This window comes from Lagopus muta, chromosome 6, assembly GCF_023343835.1.
Source record: "Lagopus muta isolate bLagMut1 chromosome 6, bLagMut1 primary, whole genome shotgun sequence".
Taxonomy (NCBI): domain Eukaryota; kingdom Metazoa; phylum Chordata; class Aves; order Galliformes; family Phasianidae; genus Lagopus; species Lagopus muta.
Genome location: NC_064438.1, coordinates 49,827,853 through 49,850,769, shown reverse-complemented (window position 1 = coordinate 49,850,769; position 22,917 = coordinate 49,827,853). Strand labels below are relative to the sequence as shown.

General features: G+C 39.6%; 1 protein-coding gene across 3 annotated transcripts in view; it reads left to right on the top strand.

The window, feature by feature from the left end:
- The window catches only part of CDC42BPB (CDC42 binding protein kinase beta), an 87,400-nt gene that overhangs the window by 8,760 nt on the left and 55,723 nt on the right, over nt 1-22,917 (top strand). For all 3 annotated transcript variants that reach the window (XM_048949453.1, XM_048949452.1, XM_048949455.1), the window contains exon 2: nt 16,111-16,202. In XM_048949453.1, the coding sequence (XP_048805410.1) occupies nt 16,111-16,202 (92 nt within the window). The remainder of the gene's footprint in view (nt 1-16,110; nt 16,203-22,917) is intronic.

Genomic DNA, 22,917 nt, shown 5'->3' with positions numbered 1-22,917 from the left:
ATTAAGGCAGAGTAGGAACAGCAGGAGGGTGACTTTAGACACCAAGATCCTATTAACGTCTTGAAATATGTTCTCTCCAGGGTTTGCTTTTTAAGGTACATGTTTGGTTTTTAAGTTTAGCTCTTCATGTGATAGGATCAATTATCCTCCACCCTCAATTTTTGTGTATGATTTCTGTGTTCTCCTTGACTCTTATTAGTGCTAGGAGATGAATGCGGTGTGCGTGTTCTGCAGACTTTGTTCTACTGGCTTCTGTCTGTTCTGGGACTCAATCCAAGGAAGTAGCATATGTCTTTTTTTCAGTGGTTGCATATACTTCATGAAGATGTATATACTGAAAATTTAAAAAAAAGAAAAAAAAAAAAAGAAAAAAAAAAAGCAATAGGGTTTCTGTTATCTAGTATGTGATCGTTTGGACACTGTCCATGAGTTGAAATGGGAATGTAACTTCTCTTTGAATTTTCTCTCTTTTATACTTGTGTGTTCTTTTTAAGGCTGGGGTGGGATTTCACTGTGTGCTATCAGTGGGTTCTTTTAAATGCTTTTGTTGCCCTGGAGCCCTGTCAAGGGCTCAAAAAAGGAAATGGCGTTTTTATGATTCAGGACCTCACCCTGGTTGCCTTATTACATAGGGAAGGGAGAAGAACATTTTTACATGCACAAATGACTGTAAATGATCTAAAGATCCTAATAAAATAACTGGTAAGAAGCCCCTGGATGCTTGGTTATAAGTGCAGGGCGAAGACTGGAGTTTGTGGTAGATAGTCTTTCTGCCTTTTATGGATGACACGGTATTTTTACTGAATTCCAGAACACATCATCCTTCAGAACAGACTTCCTGACGACTTGCAGATAAGGCACTTCTTGTGTCACAGGGAAATAATACAAAAAGTTTCCTTCAGGCCAGATTTAGCGAGGAAAGTGTCTCAATTGTATGCCATCGTATTGCTGTACTGAGGGACTCGGTTTGACTATTTAAACTACTCTTGTAAGTGTAGGTTTCCATTATCAGTTCAACTTGGGGTTTCCTGGGTACTTAATTTAAGTTTGGAATAATGACAACGTTAAACTGTTTTTAAGCTGTAGTTTTGCTGTCTGATAAGTAATAAAAGACAGCATGCCATGGGGATACCTAACTGGAGACTTTCAGGCCCACAGACTGTCTTTGTGTTGCTCTTAGAAGCATTTACTGGTCACTGAGGCAGCTGAACTGTAGTTATTGCTGTGTGCATATTCTTGAGGGCCAGCAGGATTTACTGGGTTGGGTGTAGTGCTGTACCTGCAAGGCTTGAGGCTGTCAGCTCTGCATCCATGGCTAAGAGTATGCAATCCTTGTGCATCCTAAAGTTGACTTTTTCTGATATAAATTGTAAAGGTAAAAAATGTAATGGCGGGGGGAGAGGGATTAATTTAAAATGTTTTTAGTGCTTTTTTAGGAGAATGTGTCCTTAGGAAAGGCTTTGCAGTAGTTATCCTCAACATTAGCAGTTTGTGTGTTCTTGAGTGACTGAACCCAGGAGTAGAAGCGCCCTGGTAGATTTTGACAGAATCAGAATTGGAGGTACTCTAGTTATAAACTTGCTGCTCTTGCAGGTACTATTAAACATTGCAAAGGTTTTATTTAATGTTTCAGACACCCTCAGTGGAGGGTGAGGATATCTGACATCACATTTGATACTTTACTTTTTTTTGATACTTTTGCTTACCAATATTGTTTTTTCTTCACATTGTGAACCTCACAAAGTTGGACACAAGCGCAGCATCTCACATTGTGGACTTGTAAAAGCTGGGGAATGACCGGCTGGAGAGCCTTCAGAAAAGGATCTGGGGATCCTCGTAAACAGCAAGTGGAAAAGGAGTCAGTGGTGCACCTTTCTGGAAATGCAGGCTGCCTGTATACTGGGCTCCCACAGCTCCATCCCAGGGTATCTTTAAACCTTAGTTGGACCAGGCGCTGCACTACCTGGTTAAACTTGGACTTTGCCTCAGAAAGTTGGACTCTGCGATCTGCAGAGGTCACTTCCAGTGAAAATGTTATTCTGATTATTGTTTGTTTTTTTTTTCCCCTGTGTTTTAACATGAAAGAGTTCCTCAGACTTTTCAGAATGAAAACTGAAATAGATGCCCATAAATCATTCTTTGTTGTTGGTGGTATATAACATAGTTCAAATAACTTGTGTGAATGCACTGTTCGTTATTTTTTTTTGTAATCTCAAATGTTTACCCTGGTTGGTTGGTGTTTTACCACGTAATCTGAATGTAAGTATTGGCCAAATTTTAGCTAAATGTTGGACTTGTAAATTACGAGAAACTAAAGTTGGTTTTTTTTCCTGTGTTGTTTTGTTGTGCTTCTAATAAAAGTGAATTTCCTCATTCCTGCAATAGAATTACAAGAACAGGTTTTAAGAACTTTTGAACTTACACTTTATGTCTTTTGCCTTTTCCCAAGTACCATTTCCTGATGTTCAGTTGCTAGTCTTGACAGTAGTTGAAGTATTTTTAAAGCTTTGTTGCATGTGGCTGTGGGAAGCCTGCAAGCCCTGTGTGGCTGTGAGGCTGAATCACCGCTTAGGAAAATAAAGGTGGTGTTGATCTTCTAGATATTAGTGCTGTATTACAAAGGGATCTCTATCTAGTAGAATCCTGAGTATTCTTATGCCTGACATGACAAGAAGTATGTCCAAGCAGTTGCTAACAACAGGGAGAAATAAATCTACCTCATAGCTGTAAAGATCTAATGGGAGATTATCCCTGGTTTTTGTTTTCCTCTGTAAGATAAAAACTCATAAAACTTGCGTGAAGTTGGACTTGAAATATGGCTTTTCATCCTGGTATTGTTAGTGCTAGAGCATGAGCAAACCAGAACTCACAGTAACAATTTCAGTGTTAAAACCATATTGCTGTATGGAAGATAGCATGGTAAGTACAATCAGTGGTAAGGATAGCAATGTATAATTGGAAAAGAAAACAGGAGCTGCTTCTTTTATTAGTGGTGCATTGTGAGTTTTGATAGAGTATACTCTAAATGGCACTTGACTTTCCATACAAATAATTTGTGTTCTTGAGTAACTTGCCTACAGTTGAGCATCTGTGGACGAGGAAAATTTCCCTAAACTCTTCAGAACGTAATTAGACTTTACAAAATGATTCCTAAATGTATTGAAGTCTGGTAAATATCCTTATTGGAGAATGTACACTGTCAGTTTTAGCAGGAAGGCATCCACTGGCAGTGTGATATAACGTAATGTACAGGCCCATTACCCTTTTGGGGCAAGGGCTATGAACGTACTTGAGAAACTTCTGTTGTGTTTTAATTTTTCAGAATAAACCTTTTTCCAAGTAATGTATGGCTGTTTCAGGTGCTGTGGTTCTGAGCCCTCAGCTGTGCTTGTGTTTCATTGTATATAAAAAAAAAAGTGGTTCACAGCATATTCTGGTTTTGGTGTCTTGCTTCCCTGTTGGGATGCACCTGCACACTTACGGATGCCATTACTTCGCTCCTGTTCATTCCCCGTGGTAATAACTTCTTTTTTTGTGCCAAGTCTTGCTGCATAAAACTGCTGAGAAATGTCATCCCACTTCTCGTATGTCCTTGATTTCCTCTTAGTTGTTCAGAATTTTTATTTCTTATTTACTAACTGATTTAGAGAAGCCCCTTTCAGGCAGCAGTGGACGCTTTTGCACACATTGGTGCCATCATCTGTTGCATCACTAATTGTAATGTATCACTGTGCCCACTGGTAATGATAGCTGTTACTTCAAGTAAGTGCTTGATAGCTACTGAATAAATAGTACAAAGACTTCACTGGAGAATGTGCTCCAGTGACTTACCTTCAGAGCTCTGCAGGGAGCTCTGAAATGGGTGACAGCTGGTGGAAGATAATGGATTATCTCTCTTGCAGAGCATGGGCAAGACCTACTTCTTACTTCAATCTCCTTGCCCTCATCTCTCCCTCCCCCATCATGCCCCATATAATGCCTAAGAACTCGTCCTCTATATTTTCAGAGGGACTTAGGCGGAGAACGTTATCTCTTTTGTGCAAAATGATTCACTGGCAAGGAAGTAAATTTAGCTGTGTGTAACAATTCGTGGAAGAGGAAATCAATGTTGTTGACTCGCAGTCTTTTAACACTTGTCTAGAAATCAGTTGTTGAAGTATTTAAATTGAAATGAGCATCAATTATAAAGAACTAGAAGAAGCATCACTTAGTCCAAAGTATGGATCATTGCAATGTAAGCAGTGGTCAGGCCAGCCATCTTTATCACTTCTGGAAGCACCAAGTAGGTGTACTTTAAGAAAAATCTTAAAGGTCATGTACTGAAATGTCTGTTATACAGGATTTTGAAGAAGGAACTGATGATACTCAAAAGTATGTGATAACTAGAAAATTCTTACTTAACTTTTATGGGTTTTGATAGGTTCATGTAAGAAAGATGAGACCCTGAAATGACATCCTAGTTCTTTGAAAATGCATTTTTTAGAGAGCAGTCCCTCAGAAAAGACCTACTTGTGCAATTTTGATTTCATGTGGTACAGCTGTAAATGCTCCTGACTTTTCTTCTATTAAAATGCTGCTGAGCTAACAGATGGGGGTGAACTTCTGACAGCAACTTCACAATCTTCTCAGTTAATATAAAAATTCTTACAATAAGTTGGTACGTTTTTGTTCCTGTGTAAGAGGAACTGCTTGTGCCATCTGAGTAGAAATTGGTACAGAGTGACACTGGCTTTTTTTTTTATTACTTGCAAGTAATACCATGCAATAGTTCAACAAATTGCTGCTCCTGATAATTATTTTCAAAGATTTCACAGAGCAGTCTTTTCTAATGATGGTGCTAGGAACTCTGTTTTAAAATTTAAATTATAAAGGAGGTGAAAAATAGACTTCAGCTCCAAGAAATCAAGAAATACTGATAAAGTGAAAATTGCATGGCTGCTGGGGTATAAACATCAGGGCAGTTGCCGGAATAATAGTCTTGAAGACATCGGTTCCTTTACAGAAGATTGTAACAACAACAATTCTAACTTTTTAAGTGTGTTCTTCTGCACAGCGCTGTTTGATGTCTTTGACTTAAGGATCCTTGCCACAGACTTGTGGAGTGTGTTCCTGTCTGTAAGAACTGGACTGAAGCCTTCATATTTTTGTGTTTTTTTTTTTTTTTTTAAGACTGTGAAAGAAGGAAGAGACTGAAAATGTTTTTGGTAATATTTACATGCTCACTGCATTCACAGTGACAACCCTAAGGTGGAATGATGTGTTACTAAGTAAGACCTGCTATCCCTTTTCCCGTAGGCTTAAAAACAAGGAGATGTTGTTGTTGTAAATTCTAAGACTCTTAGGGATGGAAAGCTAAAATTGTAAATATTACATCTCTTCCGGACTTCTTTCCAATAGAAAATTCCAGATATGTTTACAGAGCAAAAAGATTACATAGCATCAGCTCTGTGGTACTCACATCGAAAATTAGATACTGAGCTACAGTATCAGGAATGAAAGTTTGACAAAAAGAGTGTGGTTTGGGACAGAATGGTTTTTTAAGTGAGTCAACACTAATGGAAAAAATTACCTAAGAGCTAAAACAATCACTGGACGGGCAAAGTAGCCAAGGTTTATTTAGATGACATTGGAGATAAGTTAGTGAAGGGAAATACTAAATTCTGCATAGAAAAAGAGGGGAAAGGAATGAGATATAGCTATAATGCTGTGTAAAGAAGTAGAAAGCTAACCATATGGCTCTTCTCTGTGTATTTGACTTTAGTGTCTGTACTAGTTTTCAGTTACTTCAAATATTTTGAAGATTGCCTGAAATTCTTTCTTATTCTTCTGCTTACGCCCTTATCTTCTGCTTGTGGTCTCCTCAGAGGCCATGCATTTTGTCAGAAGATTTTAGTAGGGAAGTCAATACATCTTGTTGTAAAACATCACTATTTCCTTCTTTGGAAGTAGAAGGTTCTGCAAGCACAGCCGCACCAGTAGGGTTCTGCTATTGCACTGGAGCATGCAAGCCTTTCGTTGTTATTTTCAGGTATGAGTAAACGAAAAGGTTGGAAACCAACGCAATGTAGCTGGTAGTATAGATAAAGATTGGAGTTTCTGTCTAGCGCAAACATGTTCTGAATGCCCTGGTACCTGAATTTGTACTTTCAAGTCAGTACGCTTGTCTAGATAGGTTGTACGTGAGGATAGAAAAGGAATCCCCTACTTAAATGCTTGGAAATAAATTTCAGGGCAAAAGGATTTTGAAATACAGCGCTCGCTAAACAAAGACAATGTGGGAATTTACTTAAATTCAAGAGAAGGGAGAGTAGGAAACTAGAAACAAGAAGATTAAGAGCAAAACTTCTTCAGATACTGTATCTGATATGGAAAACTTGTTGGGATGGTCCACAATTGACTTAATTTTGATACCAGCTTATGGTCATGAAGCCCTACTGGCTCCAAGCGTGTTACTGGAAGAGAGAACCCAGAACCCAACTGCTGCTGCTCATAGTTTGCTCATAATTGGCGGTCTGGTTTGGAATGGTGGAGTGTGAAGCATATGAGCCTCCAAGGAGTTTGGAGAGGTCTAGAAGGATGTCTGTTAACCTGTGCTATGGAGGCTGAGAAACTGTTCAGAGACTGTTCAAAATTGTGAAACAGAATTGAAGAATTTCTGAAAGATAGTAAGGCAAAGATCTTAACAAAAGATGGGGGTAAAATGCTAAACCATACAAAAGTGGAAGTGTGGGTTTTGACCTGCGCAATGCTGGGATAATGGGAAAGAGCTTATTCAATATATTGTATGTGAATTACAAAGGAAGTTGGGTGAGAGTGGGTGACAGGAATGTAGAGTGAGGGGTAGAGGAGAAAGATCTCATTCCAGCTTTATAGAAATAGCTAAATTTAGAATGTTTGGAGGCTTTGCAATGTCTCTGGAAAAGGTACAGTGGTGTTCTGCTTTTAGATTCAATTCTGTGCATATGCATGCAATCTTAAAGCCCATCAGTTGTTTGAAAAATTCACTCTTAACACTGTTCTAGAAGTTGGCTTTTTATGTGTAACTGTTAAAAGGGTGCTTTGAAATTTTGAACAGGAAGTGTGGTGTGTCTAATATTCCTTCTTTTTGCGTATCCAAAATGTTTTCTTTCAGAGCTATTCAACATGTATTTAAAAAAAAAAAAAAAACACAAAAAACACAAAAAACAAGCACACACCACCTTTTTAGATGGTTATTTATTCTTAATTAGTAGCAGATATTATGTGTCAATTTGAATCTTCAGAATAGCAATGCTATTCATCAGACTAACTCAAATGCATACTGTTCTAGAACAAAATTCTGCAGGCCTTGCTGTTTACAACTGACAATTTTTTGCTTTTCTGAGCTGCGAACACTTCATAAAAATACAGGTTAAATGAGGAACATGGTACGCTTCCTGAAGAACTTATTTTGTAAATAATTCAGGGAGCTGAAGAAGAGAAATTATTTCTAATAATAAGAAAGTCTCTCCAAGCCTTTTGCTATAATGTGAGACAAGTTTTAGCATGAGACTCCTTCAGTATTCTGTGCAGATTTAAAAGTAATTTTGCTCTTCTCTGCCTCTGAGAAACTTGAGGTACTTGTCTCTGGTTGCAGTAATTACTTGGTGGGCGTCTGTCGCCTTTACCTACAGCAGCAATTTGACTTTTTGTTGACCTTATAATAAGATCTGGGGCTCAAAGGAAGTTCTGAAACTGGGTGAGTAACGTTGGAGAAAATGTCCTGTGCCGCCGTGTAAAAGTGCAGTGCACAGAAGGATGTACCACACCTTGCTTCAAGGAGGTGTTGCTGTCTAAAGTCTTCAAATTGGAAAACAGTTCAGGCTGTTTACGTGCAGTGTTGCAGTCTTGAGCCATCAAAAAGAAATAATAAACATTTCTCAACCAGCGAAAGTCAGGTGCAGTGTTAGCTGGATCTGGTACTCTATCCTCTCTGTCTTTTGTTTCCCCACTGATTCTGTTGATCTGGATGAGAACTGAAGTAGGGAAAAAAGGTAATTGTGATCTGATTTGGCTCCTCGCTCAGCTTAGCATGCAGCAGCAGCAAGGCAGGTAGCACTGCACCAGTAGGGCTGCGGCAAAGGCTGTTGTGTCCATGCTTCATCTCATCTTGATCTGTGCTATTTAGGATGACTGCCGCTGAAAAAAAAACCTGAGCTCTTTTCCTTTTCTTGCTCGCTGTGGTGTAGCGGCCTTTCTGACCCTTCAGTGCTGATGATTCCATTTGCTAAACTACCTGGAAATGCTTGCTTTGTGTTGCTCAGTAGCTTAGCTTTCTGCTGCTTTGGTGAGCAGAATCAGATCGGTGAGGTGTGACCAGCAGAGTTGTTAGAGCTGACACAAGGAAGAAAGCAGGCCTGTGAAACTGTCCCTTGGTTGCAGGGATCCAAGATCACTCCAGTTTAATTGAACTACAGACTTAAATTCGCTCTAAATGTGTAGGCATGGAACATGGTAAAAGTGAATTGCTCTCCTGTTGCTGAATGTATGTGGAGGTGCTTTGCCAAGAAAAGCTTATTAATAGGAACATCAGTTCTTTAAAGGAGGTGGCATGTGGTAAATATAGAACCAATGTAAAGTATAAATTTTGCTGTTACATAATGCATATACGAAGTATTCAGATACTTCAGACTGTCTTGCATATATCTGGAGAAAGCAAAAGATAAGTGTATTTACTGTAAGTAATAATAGAATGATTATGGTCTTCATAGTTTTACTTTTAAGATGAAATATAGCATGCAGATGGGGAAGGTAGAACTTTGTTTGCATGTTGAAGTGCCATTTCTGTAATGTAAGTAAGCTTATATCAGCTCAGCGTGGTCATCAGTCTGGAATTGTTTTATTTCTTAGCAGGGTGTGTGAGAGATTTGAATCTGATACAGTTTGGAATCACTCTCATGTTGTTGAAATTTGGGTGAGCTCAAATTCAAGATTTCCTTAATATTTCATTTGAAACCATCTGGAAAATAAGTGCAAATAGCAACTTTTTTTTTTTTCCTTTGCACTCATAATTCTCAAACTATTCTACAAAAATTGTTTTTAACTCTGCTTTTTGGATCATTTGTCCTGCAGTGAAATTAATGGATTTTTAAAATATTTACTACTTTGTTATGAAATAAAGGAGATTGAATCATGGGTATTTTACTGTTTGGAACTAGTGATTCACATTGAAGCATGAAACAATTTTCCATTACTGATGTGCTTCAGTATGTAATCCCAATTTGCTGTGGCTTAAATGGTCTCTCCCCACACCTGCAAAAATTGGCCTTGTATTTAGCGTACAGAAAAATTCAGGTACCAGAACAAATAAAGCTACATTAAGCAAAAACAGCATTCCGTGTTTGTTGCCATGCATTTCTTACAGTGTTTTGACACAGATCTTGGAAGTTTCTGTCCTAGTGTGCTGTAGGTTGGCTTGAAATGCTCACATGCCAGATGCATGCTGATTGCAGTGTGAAGTAAGTCCACATGAATTCCAAAAAAGGCCATTTTGTCCCTCACCAGTCTCTTCCTGCAGCCTGCCCCGGGCTGATGCTCCAGCATTGCAGCTGTGAGTGAGTCACGTTGGGTGAATGATTCGGTGGGAGGGGATGGACAGACAAGTTAGTTTTTGCCTGGAAATGTTTCCTGGTTTGATGTGCCACGTGAGCACTACTGATGATCCAAACAATAAAAGTGGAGCGGTGGTGGGAAGGAATGAGGAGGAAGTCTTTCAGCAGCAGAATGGATTTCCTGGATTAAAGTGGTCATGCAGGCTCCCCTTTTGCTTGTCTTAAATGTCTGGGAAGCCAGAGAGTCAATCCCAGGGAAAACCTGTAATTCAGTGAGCTTCTGTATGACTTTATGCGAGTGTATTTTCTGGGTGGAATCTGAACCTTGTAAGGAAAAAAGTTGAGGATGAAACTCTAGAAGGTGTTGGATACTGACAATTGTTTAACAGCAGAATCATGGAATAGTAATACTCGTATTTCTTTGCAACAGTTAAAAGGAAGGAAAATACTGTAAAAATCTCATAAGGCAAGATCTACTGTTTGTCTCTTTGGAAAATCATGTGCTGCAGACATTGTTGGGCTCCTGCACAGTAGTCATTAAGTCTCTGAAGCTGAAGAGTCTGATAGGGAATCTGTGGTTGGTGCTCAGTCTGCAGGACTGCTTTGAGCCTTGGGGAAAGGCATTGCAGCTTTCCCTCTCCCAACAGTGGCAGCTGGGAAGCAGATAGGAAATACCAAGCTTTACACTCTGCAATGAGCTTCCTTCTCTGGTAGACCTCACATGCGAGGTTCCTCAGCTATATATGCATCCATTGTTTCATCAGCACATACCAACACCTTCAAGTCTGATCTGTGCGCGTGGAATTGAAGGTGTGGAATTGAGTTCCTCCACGTGGAGAAAATGGTGCCCATTGACATTCGTAGATGCTCCATAAGGAGACCAAGGAGTGGATGTCAGTGCAGTGAGGTGGTGGGATGGTGCAGTTCAGAGGTGGCAGAAGCAATGTGAGATAGAGAAAATTCTCAGCTACAAAACACAATCAAATAGTGTTATTATGCTCTTTGTATCTCTTGTGGTTTCTTTGGAAATAGGAAGCACTGCTTTCAGAGAGACCTACAGATACACATAGGAAATAGAGGTTGGATGTTTGTTCTTGCACATGTAAGCCAGTGCTTTTTTCCTCTTTTGTCTGCTAGAGCTCTGGGGCTGTGCAGGTCTCAGAGAGGTGCCATTGCTTTGGCAGCAGTTGTACTGGCAGTGCGTTTTACCACTCAGACTGCTCAGAACGATCTGTGTGTTCTTCAGTGTTTGCCTGTCTCCAGTGTTATCTTTGGTGCCTTTCACTGTAGGTGAACGGGCTAGTTGAGCAGTGGGCCAGCTATTGAGTGCTCGTGGTAGCGTTCATCAGTGTCCTGGCAAATGGTAGCATGTTGCCGCTCAGGGAGTCCTTCTGTGTGGTACTTCCTTTTGGGTCTTACCCTACACAAAGTATACTTAATGAGTAACAGTGACCACAGATGATGTTTCAAGGTAAATACACTACTATTCTGCCAGCAAAGTTAGCTATGCCAATAGGGTCAGTATCAGTGCAGCAGTGCCAATAGAATCCGTATCGTGGTGTTTCCTGCTGCCATTATCCTTCAGCATGGTAATACCTTTTTTGTATAGGTACTTGTATCAGATCCTAAATGCCAGAATTATTTTTCTGTGATTGATACAGCCTCTCCTGGAGCACAGTGCAGAAACCATGGACTGTACAGTCTTGGTTTATACCAAAAGTAGTGACTGTTTTTGTCCATTTAAATCTTTGAGGAGTTTGATGTGATTTATGTGATCTAAGTCCAAGCACCATCGAGATATCTGACTGCAAGTGGTCTGGCACTGTGCTTTACTTAGGCCAGAAGACTTTTGTAAAACAAAGCTAATCCTGTGACTGAGTTATGTCTTCAGTGAAGATCTGGCATTTATTTGTTTTTGTTTGCTCTTTAAAAAGCATTTGCATACCAATTTTAAGTTTCTTAATACAATCTCAACTTTATTAATAAACTTACCACCTAGTAATTTTCTCACTGGCAATCGATCTCAAGAAAGTTCAGGTGTTGCTGGTGTTGTGCTAGCGCAACTATGTGTCATTGAACCAAGCGCTGACCAACTGTGAGACTTGATGGCTCAGCATGGAGCAGCGTCCTACTCAAGAGGCTCTTCTGCAAGATCTGTGAACGCCTTGCAATGGGAACTAGGCAGTGCTTCTCTGGTTATTATTGGATTAAACACCGAAGTCTTGCACCACTGAATTTGCTTGTGTAATGAATGCTGAGTGATGAAGAGTTGGATCATTGAGTAAGAGGCAGGCAGAATAGGTGAAGTGTGTGTGTGTAGTGCAGGTTGTAAAAATGGGAGGGGGGACATGGCACAAGTAAAATGCTCGACAGGCAGTGAGTCATAGAGCACAAAATGTCGCCTTTCTCTGTAAACAGCAGAACGTTGAAGTTTGGCTTCCCAGGGATTTGGGACCTGCCTCCATTACTGGCACAACCCTTTGCCCTTCCCACTGCACTGCCTTCTCTTTTCTGATGCATGTTTTCTTTTTTCACTTGGGGTTTCATCGTCACCCTACTGTACCTATAGCTCCCTCCATGTCCATGAGTGACAAGGTATGTCTGTTTTGCAGCTCAGGATGCCCAACTGTATTCCTGCTACAGCCTTTCCTTTCATTGGAATGACGCAGTGGTGTCTTTTCTATCACCCTTGGTTCTCGTAAAACTGGAAGTAACTTAGTATCTTTGGACATTTTAAGTGAAATTTGATAAACGGGAAATCAAGTATCTGAACTGGGATCAGAAGTTAGGAAGAAGGAGGAATGGATACTCTGCCAAAGTGTGATCCTTTATTTCCTTAGGAAATCACACTGAGGAAAAAAGCTTTTGCAGGGGTGGATGGTAAGAGGAAACAGGCCAGCACAGGAAAAGGGAAGCAAGGATCTATAATTGGAAGAAGTGAAGGCTGGAGTCAACAAAGGATGGAGGAATTAGCAAAAATTTACACTTCTAAAATAGAGGGAAAGTTTCACCATCAAGTAGAGAGAGGATTGTACTTCTTTAAAACTTGAGAGAGTGGGTTATAAGAGGTATTTATCAGCCCTCGTAAGCTGGTTGGGGCTACCTGGGTGTGGGTATCTCAAGACATGTATACAAGCACTAACTTGTTAAACCTGTCAGCCTGCTGTTTTAGTAGCAATATCACAGGAATGCTGTTTCTTTGAAAAGGGTGCACAAAGGGCAAGCAAGTTACTTGATTTCTAGAATGTAAGTTAGGGGTGGTTGAGGGAAATAGTAGAACTTGCTTCTCTTTCATGTTCTTCCTCCAAAGAAAACATCATCTTAAATGAGAAATTGGATCTGCCTGATGTGTGGCTCTACAGACAGTTATCTGCATCATTTTGTTTTTTCTTTGACATCAATATTGTGCAATTCTCACAGTTTCCTACCATACCTTTTTGTACAGGGAGTAGATAGATAATGGGAGTGTGGTTTCTGTGCGACAGATGGTTTGGATGTGCCTTCTGGGCAGGTCTGCCTGAATGTTATCCTCTCATTATATAGGTTTAAAACCTAGATCAGTTCTGATATGTGACACTCTGGGGCAGTGGAGCACAGTATCTAGATGTGTTGTCCACAGAGGTGGTGGAAGCTCCATCCACGGAAGTTTTTGAGAGCTGACCAGACAGAACCCCAGGTAACCTGCTGTAAAATCAGTGATGACAGCAATGCGAGCAGGAGACCTCCCGAGGTCCCTTTCATCCAGAATTGTCCTGTTTGTCTGTGTTAGTTTCTTACAGTTGTCACATTTATTTAAAGCTCGAGGTTGCCAATAATAACAAAACATCAGATGTTCCCGAACATTTGGCAGCTTCCACTCAGTGATTTTTGTGATTCCAAATTTCTGGAACCTTGCATTGCCAAACAAAACATGGAGTCCTCAAACTGTAGCTGTTGGACTGCTCCGCCACTGAAACAGGAGTTACCAAGAGCCCACAAATGGGCTTTGGTCCATTACAACATAAAGGCGCTACCTTTTGTGATTCCAGAGAGTAAATTATTAACAGAATCTAAAGGGAAAGTACAGCTCCAAAGCATCGCTGCCCTTGGCTGGGGCTGGAGTGCACCTGCCTGCCCCACTGCCATGTCACATCACTTTGCTGTTGCTTCCTGCAGCACCTTGTCCTTCTAAATGGATCCATCTGCAAACATCTTCTATTGGATGCCATAATTGACTGTGATGTAGATGTATGCAAGAAACCTAAATCACAAACCTATTTACCTGTGACTGGGCTTCAAATTATGTTTTCAAATTATTCAAATTGATGTTTTTTTTCTGTGCAAACAAAGCATCGTGGTGCCATCTATCAGGAAAAGAAGAGAACACGATTGGAATATAATTTTTTTGTGGGAAAGAATTATGTCTTTCCTATATACCTTGGTTTTCAGTGAAGAAATGAATATTGGCATTTCCTTCAATTTATGAATATTGATCAAAACATAGACTGTGACTGTTGTGTATACTGCTCTTGAAAGCAGGCGTTTCTTGGCTCCTTAAAATTAGTAGACTTTTTTTTTCCCCCTTTGTGTACTTACAGAGAACATCCTTCTTTCAAGCAAGTGCAAGTATAAGAATTCCAAACCAGCTTGAGTGAAAACACAGCGATGCATATAAATACATTGAACATAGAATGCCTATCCCAAATTTCAATCAAATTTCAAGTTTCAATCATGAATAAACAAGCTCATGCAGTTACTCAGAGCTAGAGTTACCCTGACAACAGTATATATAACAGAATTCAGTAGTTGCTGCCAACAAAACCCCCAGTACGGTTAATGCTTTTGTTTGCCAGGATAAAATACTTTCATTAAGTATTACATCAACTCCAACTGTTAATATTGGGATCAAAACTAATCGCTAAAATGTAATAATTCATTCCAGTGCATGGAAAAAAGACCTTACTTTCAGTTTCCTATTTATACAATAGAAAAAGAAATCTGGAGCCCCTTACTGATTCTGTGTTAGTGGGTGTATTGCTTGGCATCATCCTGGCAAGGACAAATGGCAAATGGTGTTCTGATACTTTGTGGAACAAGTTTGTGCACTCTCAGTCTTGCTGGTTGTGTATATACTGCTAATTTGGATACGAGGCAGCTGAGGAGCAGCAGCAGTCCGGAGGCGAAAACAGGAAAGCAGTCTAGAAATGTTTTTTTGATGTAACTTACTAAGAAGTAAGAATTGTGCAATCCAGTACTTGAAAGCAGCAGGCTACATGCTGATATAAACAGTGTTCTGCTCCAAAATGTCAATAAAGCAAATATCAGTTTAAGAGAATTACTGGCTTGATGCCTCCTCTAGGCTCTCATTTGTTACATAAACTCCATTTTGGTATCTGTGATGATGGGATTCTGTCCATGTTAGGTTCTACTTTCAAATTTTATTTACTTTTCAGAAACTTTAGATACCTTGAAAAGACCTGAATTTGTCCATTGAGGTGAAGTACCATCCACTCTGCCATTCTGTACATTCAGACATTTGTGTTTGGTGCTGTATTTTCTAAGAGAGTTGCTGCTGAAGTTACTGTGTTTATTAGCACCAGTGTTTGCTAAATACTTAAACACCAACATTCATGAGGTTTATGAATAGCTTGTAACAATGGCAACTTCCTTTTAGGAGGGAGAATGTTTTTTTCATTTCCACGGGTTAAACTAAGTCATTGTGTTCCATACTACTTCTGCTAACAAATGGAGATGAAACAGAAGGACTGACATAGGACTTGTGCAGTTCTCACATAGAAATGGTGGTGAAGGAAATGGGGTCTGCTTATCCCGCCGTCTTGAAGGATCCACCTCCTAGGGATACAGGAGTAGTGCTTTTCTCTGCAGACATGATTTCTTCCTTTTGTTCAAATTTAAATTCTCTCTCTAGAACAAAAAAAACCCATGGCTGTTCTTTAGTATAGATATTTGTTTTATGAGCAGCAGTGAGTTTTTGGTGATGGTTTTTCTCCCATGTGGCCTCATGAAGTACATCCTATCTCCTGGGAGTGGGTTGTGGACACTTGGCTGAAGTTGATAATGCCCATTCATATGTTGGGGTGAGTCGTAGTAGGATCTGTACTTTTCTTGTCGTAAAATAAGAAAAGTTCATCTAATTTTATGTGTGTTCTACGTAATCTCATGCACTGCTCTTGTGGACTGCAGCTCCAGAAAGCTGTGTAGTCATGTAATCACCAGCACTTCAATAGGGTTGTGTCACACACTGTGCTTCTTGGTGATGCATAAATGGTGTAGATGAACTAATTTAGAACAGAAGGTTGAGACAGTGATTTTGTCATAAGACGAAAGCTTGACTACTTAGGGAATTTAACTTCTTTTTAGAATTCTAACTGTTAGTTGCACAGAGCAGTTTTTTCCTCCTATTTGTATATTCTAGTAGTAGCTGAAAAAGTAAACCATGTATGCTTCAAGTACTTCAAATTTCTGTTTAATGGATTAGCTTGATTTACAAAATTTCTGTTAATAACTGAGTTTTCCATTTGTTTTTTTTCCCTCCAAACAGCAAAACCATTTACAAAATTGGTAAAGGAGATGCAGCTTCATCGCGATGACTTTGAAATTATAAAAGTGATTGGAAGAGGTGCATTTGGTGAGGTAAGATACTTTGTAACGTAACTCTCGTCCTTTGTTCTTCTGATTTCTTGGTGCAGTTGACCTGCATTTGAAGACAAAAGATTCACACAGATAAATTAAAATACTTGCAAATGTGGGTGCCAGCCATTTACTTTAAAGTAGGGCTTCTGGTGTCTACTTCTGCCATTCCTGTGATCAGCTAATTCATTGTAGCAAAGCTCCTATTCAGTGTGTGAGAGCTCAGTGGTGCCATTTAGCAGCTGCACAGCTGACTTTGGGATCCTTTCTCCCACTTGCCATATGTACTTACTCTTCTGCGCTGCTGTAATTTAACACAACTGGGCTGCTTCTATGGTAGGAATGCAAAGGCTGCTCCACCCATCTGCCCGTCTCTGTAGCAATCTGGTAATGCAGAAAGACGCATTAGGCTGCCTCAGAGGCTGTTCCCTGTCATCTTTGAAGATCAAAGGCTGCTGGATCTGTTTTTTGGACAGCAAGTTGAATCATGCTGGGATGATAGGAACGCCTTGTGTTTTGAGGACTTGCCAGGCCCAGAGCCCTGGACTGAAGTTATACTTCTTAATATGCTTAATGAAAGTCTCATCAATCACAGAAGCCTGAGAGGGCCTGACCCTGGCAAAAGTGTTCATGAGCATATTCCCTCTAGGAGGCACAGGATACCTGAGACTGCTGTAGAACCTCAAAACAACACTTTCTGCATTTGAGTACACATAACAAAAGGTATAGCTGTCAGCAAAAGAGATGATTATGTAGAGGATTTCTGGAAGTAAAAAATTTACATTTCTTTCAAGAAGATTCTTTTGTTGTACAGCAGTAAAGTCAAATGTAGTGACAGCCATCGTTGGCTCACTCGGACCCCTTAGCACTTGGTTGCAACCTCTGCTGCCATTGGCTAAGGCTTATCTTCAGCTGCTGTCTCCACAGAGAGCAGGACTGTATACTGTGCAGGGCTTTCCTTTCAAGCATGGTGTGCTTCATATGTCAGGCTTTCACAAAGTGTTTGATTGCGGGGTAGAGCTATCATAGGCAGACTACAAACAGAGCTAGAAAAATGCCAGGACCTTTCTCATTCTTGGTTTGGAAAGTAGTGAGGGTTGTGTGTGTATGCGGACTTGGTAGTAGATGAAATAATATCAAGGTCAACAATATTCTAAACTCTTCAGGGACTACTTGTGAAAAAAGCAGACACCTATGGAGACAGAAATTCGTGTTTCAGGAATATAATCTGATCCTTACCATCCTCTAACAGTATAGTGCTGTAGTTTGTGTGTAGTCACAGTAAACATTGCTGTTCCAAGAACTTGAGTGTTTTAAGTAAAATGACCAGATAAGTACTAAGATCTTGATGAGTAAAATAAAAGTTAACTTTCTAGTGGAATTTGATCTCCATGACTTGCAATATTTGTTTTTTAAAAATAATTACAATCAATTGGTTGTTTCACTTAAGGTTTTGTCTGTAATCTGTTACTTGGACACAGCTTTTTGGTAGAATAGTTCTGCAGGAGCTCACATGAGGAGAAGAAGAGAAGAACAGAAATGAGAAACGCAAGTTGATAAGTCCAACAAAGGACTGAAAGCACAAATTAAGTGTAGAATAGAAGTCTGAGCAACAAGGTTTATGGCCAGATTAAGGGACCCAGAAAATCAAGGCAGTAATAAGTAATTGTCTATGTGTCTGTTACGAGTTTTGATTCAAAGCAGTAGCATACCATAGTTTTGAAGACAGTGAACCCACTGTAGAATGGTTTTGCTATGTGTGACCTGGATTTCTTCTGGAGGAGACTAAATGAGTACCTTTGTTCCAGGTATTCACAAAATGTGCTTCTGACCCCAATGAGTACATAAAAATCAGTCACTGGTTTTAACTCTTCTAGCAGCATCAAAGCATGTGTGGTCCAGGAGATCAGACTGGATACACACTGAAGGAAAATTCTTGAACTGCATATAGTAGTGATGGAAGGCTCAGCATGGGCTACTTTGATCTGCTTTTTTTGGTCCTGCTGTGCCAAATTACTTGCTGTAGTGACTGTGACCAGATCTGATATCTAAAGAATTTTAGATTAGTGTTTTGGTGGTTTGTCTTTTGGCGGGATTAGAAGGGGTTTCTGGATCTCTTCAGAACTAAACTTGTGAATGCTATAGCTATCAAAAATGATTTCAGGACAAGGGAACCTTTCATTAGCGACTTGCAGATGGAGCCAGAATCAGGAATGCCTTTGCCAGAATATTTCTCTTAATCCTAAAATCAATGAATATTTAACAGTAAACTCTTTTCACATTGCACACAGAAACAGGATTCATTTCCTGATGCTTTTTCAAGTTCTGATATCTAGCAGGAGAGGAACTATGTTGTGGAATGCTTCTGAAGGCGACCTTGAACTTAACTTACAGACAAAGTACTCAGACAAATGTTGATAATTTACATGCTTTTTCATGATGAAGTAGAAGTCTTGTGTGATGTGTAAGGCTTTAAAGCCTTGTTACAACTTTAAGGGAGGACTTGCTCTGTGCTTTTCAAAATGATGATCTTTTCCACGTAGAGTTTTCCCCAACTGGAGATCTCAGTACAGCAGTGGATTAAATATGACTGTTAACTTTTCAGGGATTTCTGTTTATACTTGTTAGGAGGTTTAGGGTGGCTTTTCTTAGCTTTGGATCAGAAGGATGAAAAGTGTATAAGAATCACTGTGGAAATTTTTGCTAATACTGTTTGGGGTGCATAGATTAATGTCTTCCATATTATTTCACTTGCAAAAGCATGGCATGACTAAAGCAACTGGTAGATTCTACCCCTTCCCACTTCATCTCAGTGAAAATGAAACTTCAAAGAAGTGAAGTGATAGAACATCTTTATTTCATCCTTCTGGAGCTGTGAGAGCTCACAAGTGTTGGTTATCTTTCAGTTTTACATTGTCTTGTTCTTCTTTTAAGTAAAAGGTTTATAGTTGTAGGAGCTTGAAAATTTTTGATCAGGATTCATTGATCTGAAGCTCACTGCTCTTCATTCCCACTTGCCAGAAAGTAATTTTCCCATGGTATGCTCATACACATATGGGAACCATGTTATAGATTAGTTAATGGGATTATAGTGGTTATTCTTAAGGTTTCTGTTTTGTTCTTGATAACAAACAAAAACCTATTAGCTCAAAACACGGTTGCAAAATATTGTATTTGTTGAAGTGCATAAATAATTTAATCAAAATTAAACTAAGCATATTCCTGCTCGAAATAAGTAGTTTAAATTAAGAAGCTGAACAGCTAAATGAGCCAGACTTCAAAAAGGTTGAAAACTACGTTCCATTCTCCCCAATGTCTGTAGCAGCTACATCCACCGTTTAGCTATTTAAAACTTCTTTGAGAACCCATGGGTTTTCAGTCTTACCAGAGAACTTTTGCATAAATCAGTAGCTTTGAAGAAAGATAGCTTAACCCAAATAAAGACATAGTAGTAATTATTAGTTGGGATCAATGTTGCCACGCAACACATACAGCCTAGAAAACAGAATCTTGACCAGAAAGCGGATTGAGATGGCGTATGTGTGTCCCTCCATACAGAGCAGTATCTAATTAAAGGCAGATTGATAATTCCCAGTGCATGACTTCTCTGCCAGTATCTTTTTCTTTCCTTTTCCTTTTCAAACCCACATAACAGCCTGATTCTTTACGCTTTTTCCAGCAATATGAGAAGAAGAAAACAGCTGGTAATCCAAAACCACCTGAGTGAAAGTTCTTAAAGCAAAGGAGAATTGAGAAAGCAAAAGAAAAAATATTTCTTAAAATTCTCATTATTATGCTAAGACAAAAATAGCCTAACTCAGGACCTGGAGATTTCTTCTGAAGCCACCTGCCAAAACACACGGTTCTCCTTTTCTCATAAACGTAGCCAGCTACTTTGCATGCATGGTAAACTACGTGTCTGAATATCCTTTACTGGAATATTTAAGGTCTGAGTCCTGGAGTCACTGGCTTAAGAACTTCATTAATTTTCTTCAGAAGTTTCATAGATACGAAGAATAGTTTGAAATAGTTTGATTTTGTGCCTGTGACAGCTAGAATGATATTGTAATTTGAAATGTTAAGTGTATGATTGATAAACTACTCAGGGTTCTTAGCCATCTCGTATGGTGTATGCAGGTGTATGCACCTGGCTGGAACATTTTTGAGTGCCCACATATTACTTTCATTCTCTTTTTTGGGGGAGGGCTCACATGCAGACGGGAAACTTCCAGGAAGAATAAAATAATGGTAAACCCTCCAAAATAAAATCAGAACTAAAATTATTTTTTGAAATCTTAATTCTCATTTCTGTTCATGACTTCAGTGTCCTATCTTTGCGAACAAGAATGAGCATGCTGTGCAGAGTCATGTGTGTGTTGTTAACCAGTGAAAACACACCTTGTCTAGGGGAAAGTGTAAAGACTGTAAGAACAGAATGGAAAATGACTCCAGTTCTTAGACATAAAAATACATATATCTCTGTAACTTGAAATTTGCATGTGGTTGTCTGCTCCTTTTGTCTGGAAACAGTGTGAACCATTATTTGAAAGGAAATGTCCTAAGAAACTCGGTTTTGTGGGATTGTGTCTATCTGAGAAACCCAGACCAACCTAGGATGTGCTGTCTGTGTGCTTGGTGCTGCCTCTACTGCTAAGGAAACTTGGATTCCTAGTGCTGGAATGTAGTTAAGGGGTAGATAGGACGAGTGTCCTGTGTGTCAGAACTGTGACCCTAGATACTTGCACTTGCTCCTTTGCAAGCTTCAACTAACCTCATTAGTAATGTACTTTAAGGCTTTAACATCACTTCTCTTTGTTTTGTATGGAGGGCTATTTAGGTGCTTGGCAGTAGATAAACACATTTCAAGAGCAAGCTGCTGTTGAGGGAAGAACTCTGTCAATATGTATGTTGTTGGGGAACTTGCATTGTATGGAGTGGCTGGCATCTCCTGGAAATCTGGCAATATCGGACCCAAACAATTGTTTTCCTTCCCTTGTTTTTCAGTAAGGATTTTTTTGAGTGAGCAGCACTGTGGTTGCAGCAGAAGGGTTGAATTTGCTTAGCATCAAAATAACTAAAATTCTTAAAGTGTCCCTTGTAAGCATCGCTTACCTATTGATAGATTGTAAATATTTTTTCCTGTAAATGTTTGCAGACTTGATCCATGTGATCAAGTTTTTTTCTTTTTTTTTGTTTTTTTTTTTTTTCTTTTAATGGTTTGGTTGGAAGGGACCATAGAAATAATCTAGGGTAATGCCTGCAATCATCTAGTAATAATGCTTGTTACCTCTACATATGCTTAGCATCCTAGCTGCAAGCAAGACACCTAAAAGTGTTTCAAGAGGAAAATAAAATTGTGGTTGGCAGAACAGGATTGATTCTGCGTTCCACTGGTTTCTGATGAATTATGTGGTTCCCATTATTATGTGGCTAAGAACTGGTTAGACTCTGAAGAGAGCATGCAAAAGCTAAGCTTCCTATTGACAGTCACTGTTGGCAGTGTGAGGCAGTGCTCTTTAGGCTTTGTCCACACCGCAATCTCAGATTTGGGGTACCATGTTCAGTTTTCTGTCTGCATCTCTAGAAATTAACCAGGGATGTGGTGAGCCTGCAGGCTGCCACTCAGATTGCCTCCCCTGTTCAGGTATCTTGGTGACTGCTACTGAGTACCCCAGAAATATTTGATTAGGTTTGTGTTACCACTCTGTGCTCTTCACAAGTTGTTTTCTGAAGTAGAAATGGACAAAGAAGCTGTTTTCTTAAGAAATTGCTTCAAAAGAGACTGCAGCTATCTACAGCCCTTGCCAGCTGGGTGGCTGCGTGGAGGCAGGCCAGCCGCTGGAAGCTGGATGGGCAGCCCACACAGACAGACCTGCCTCGTGCCACTGCACTGATGCACATGCCAACTGCTGAGGATGAGCCCGGGTGTTGCTCAGTGCCACCTTCTGCAGAATCTTTCTTCTTGGCACTTAGAAATTATTTGTTACTTGCACAAGACAGAGATCAGTGCTGTCTGCTAAAAACTATTATTTTGCTTTGGAAATGCGAACCGTGGAATATGAACATCACCAAGGATACTCTGGTTGCCCATTTTAAATGTAGGGTAGACAAAAAAAAAAAACCCAAAAAACTAATGTAACAGTCCAGACCAGTTTTTCCTCCACAACGCAGTATTTAAACTGTTAACTAATGAGCTATGTGTCAAATACTTCTCACGTCCAGGAGTGTTGAGAAAATAAAGCAGTTCCAACAGCATTTTTTCAGTAGCATGTACTGAAGATATCAAGAGCATGAGACAGAAATAGGAGTATAAAAGTGGCATCTAGAAGCATTAGTTGGGGGAAATGTCTGTAATATTCAATTATGGGCCTGGTAACAAGACATTACAGGTAAATTGTTTACGTCTGAAATGACATTTTCTCTTCTCACGGATGAAAGGTTTGTCTAAAATCTTTGCTCAAATGTCTGCAGCCATTTCGAGTTCCTGCCAAAGGTTAATTCATAGCAATTTTACACCATTTTATCCATGTAATTTTATTGCCCATTAGCCTAAGCAGCTCTTTCATCATCCTTATTAGTGTTGTCCTTTCTTCCAATTTTATTTATAGGCAGCAATCATGTCCCCCTTTTTGCTTCCTCTATGCAAAGCTTTTTCTATCCTGTTGTTAATATGAGAAACACTTTAGTTCCTTGACCATCTAAATAGCCCTCCTTATGG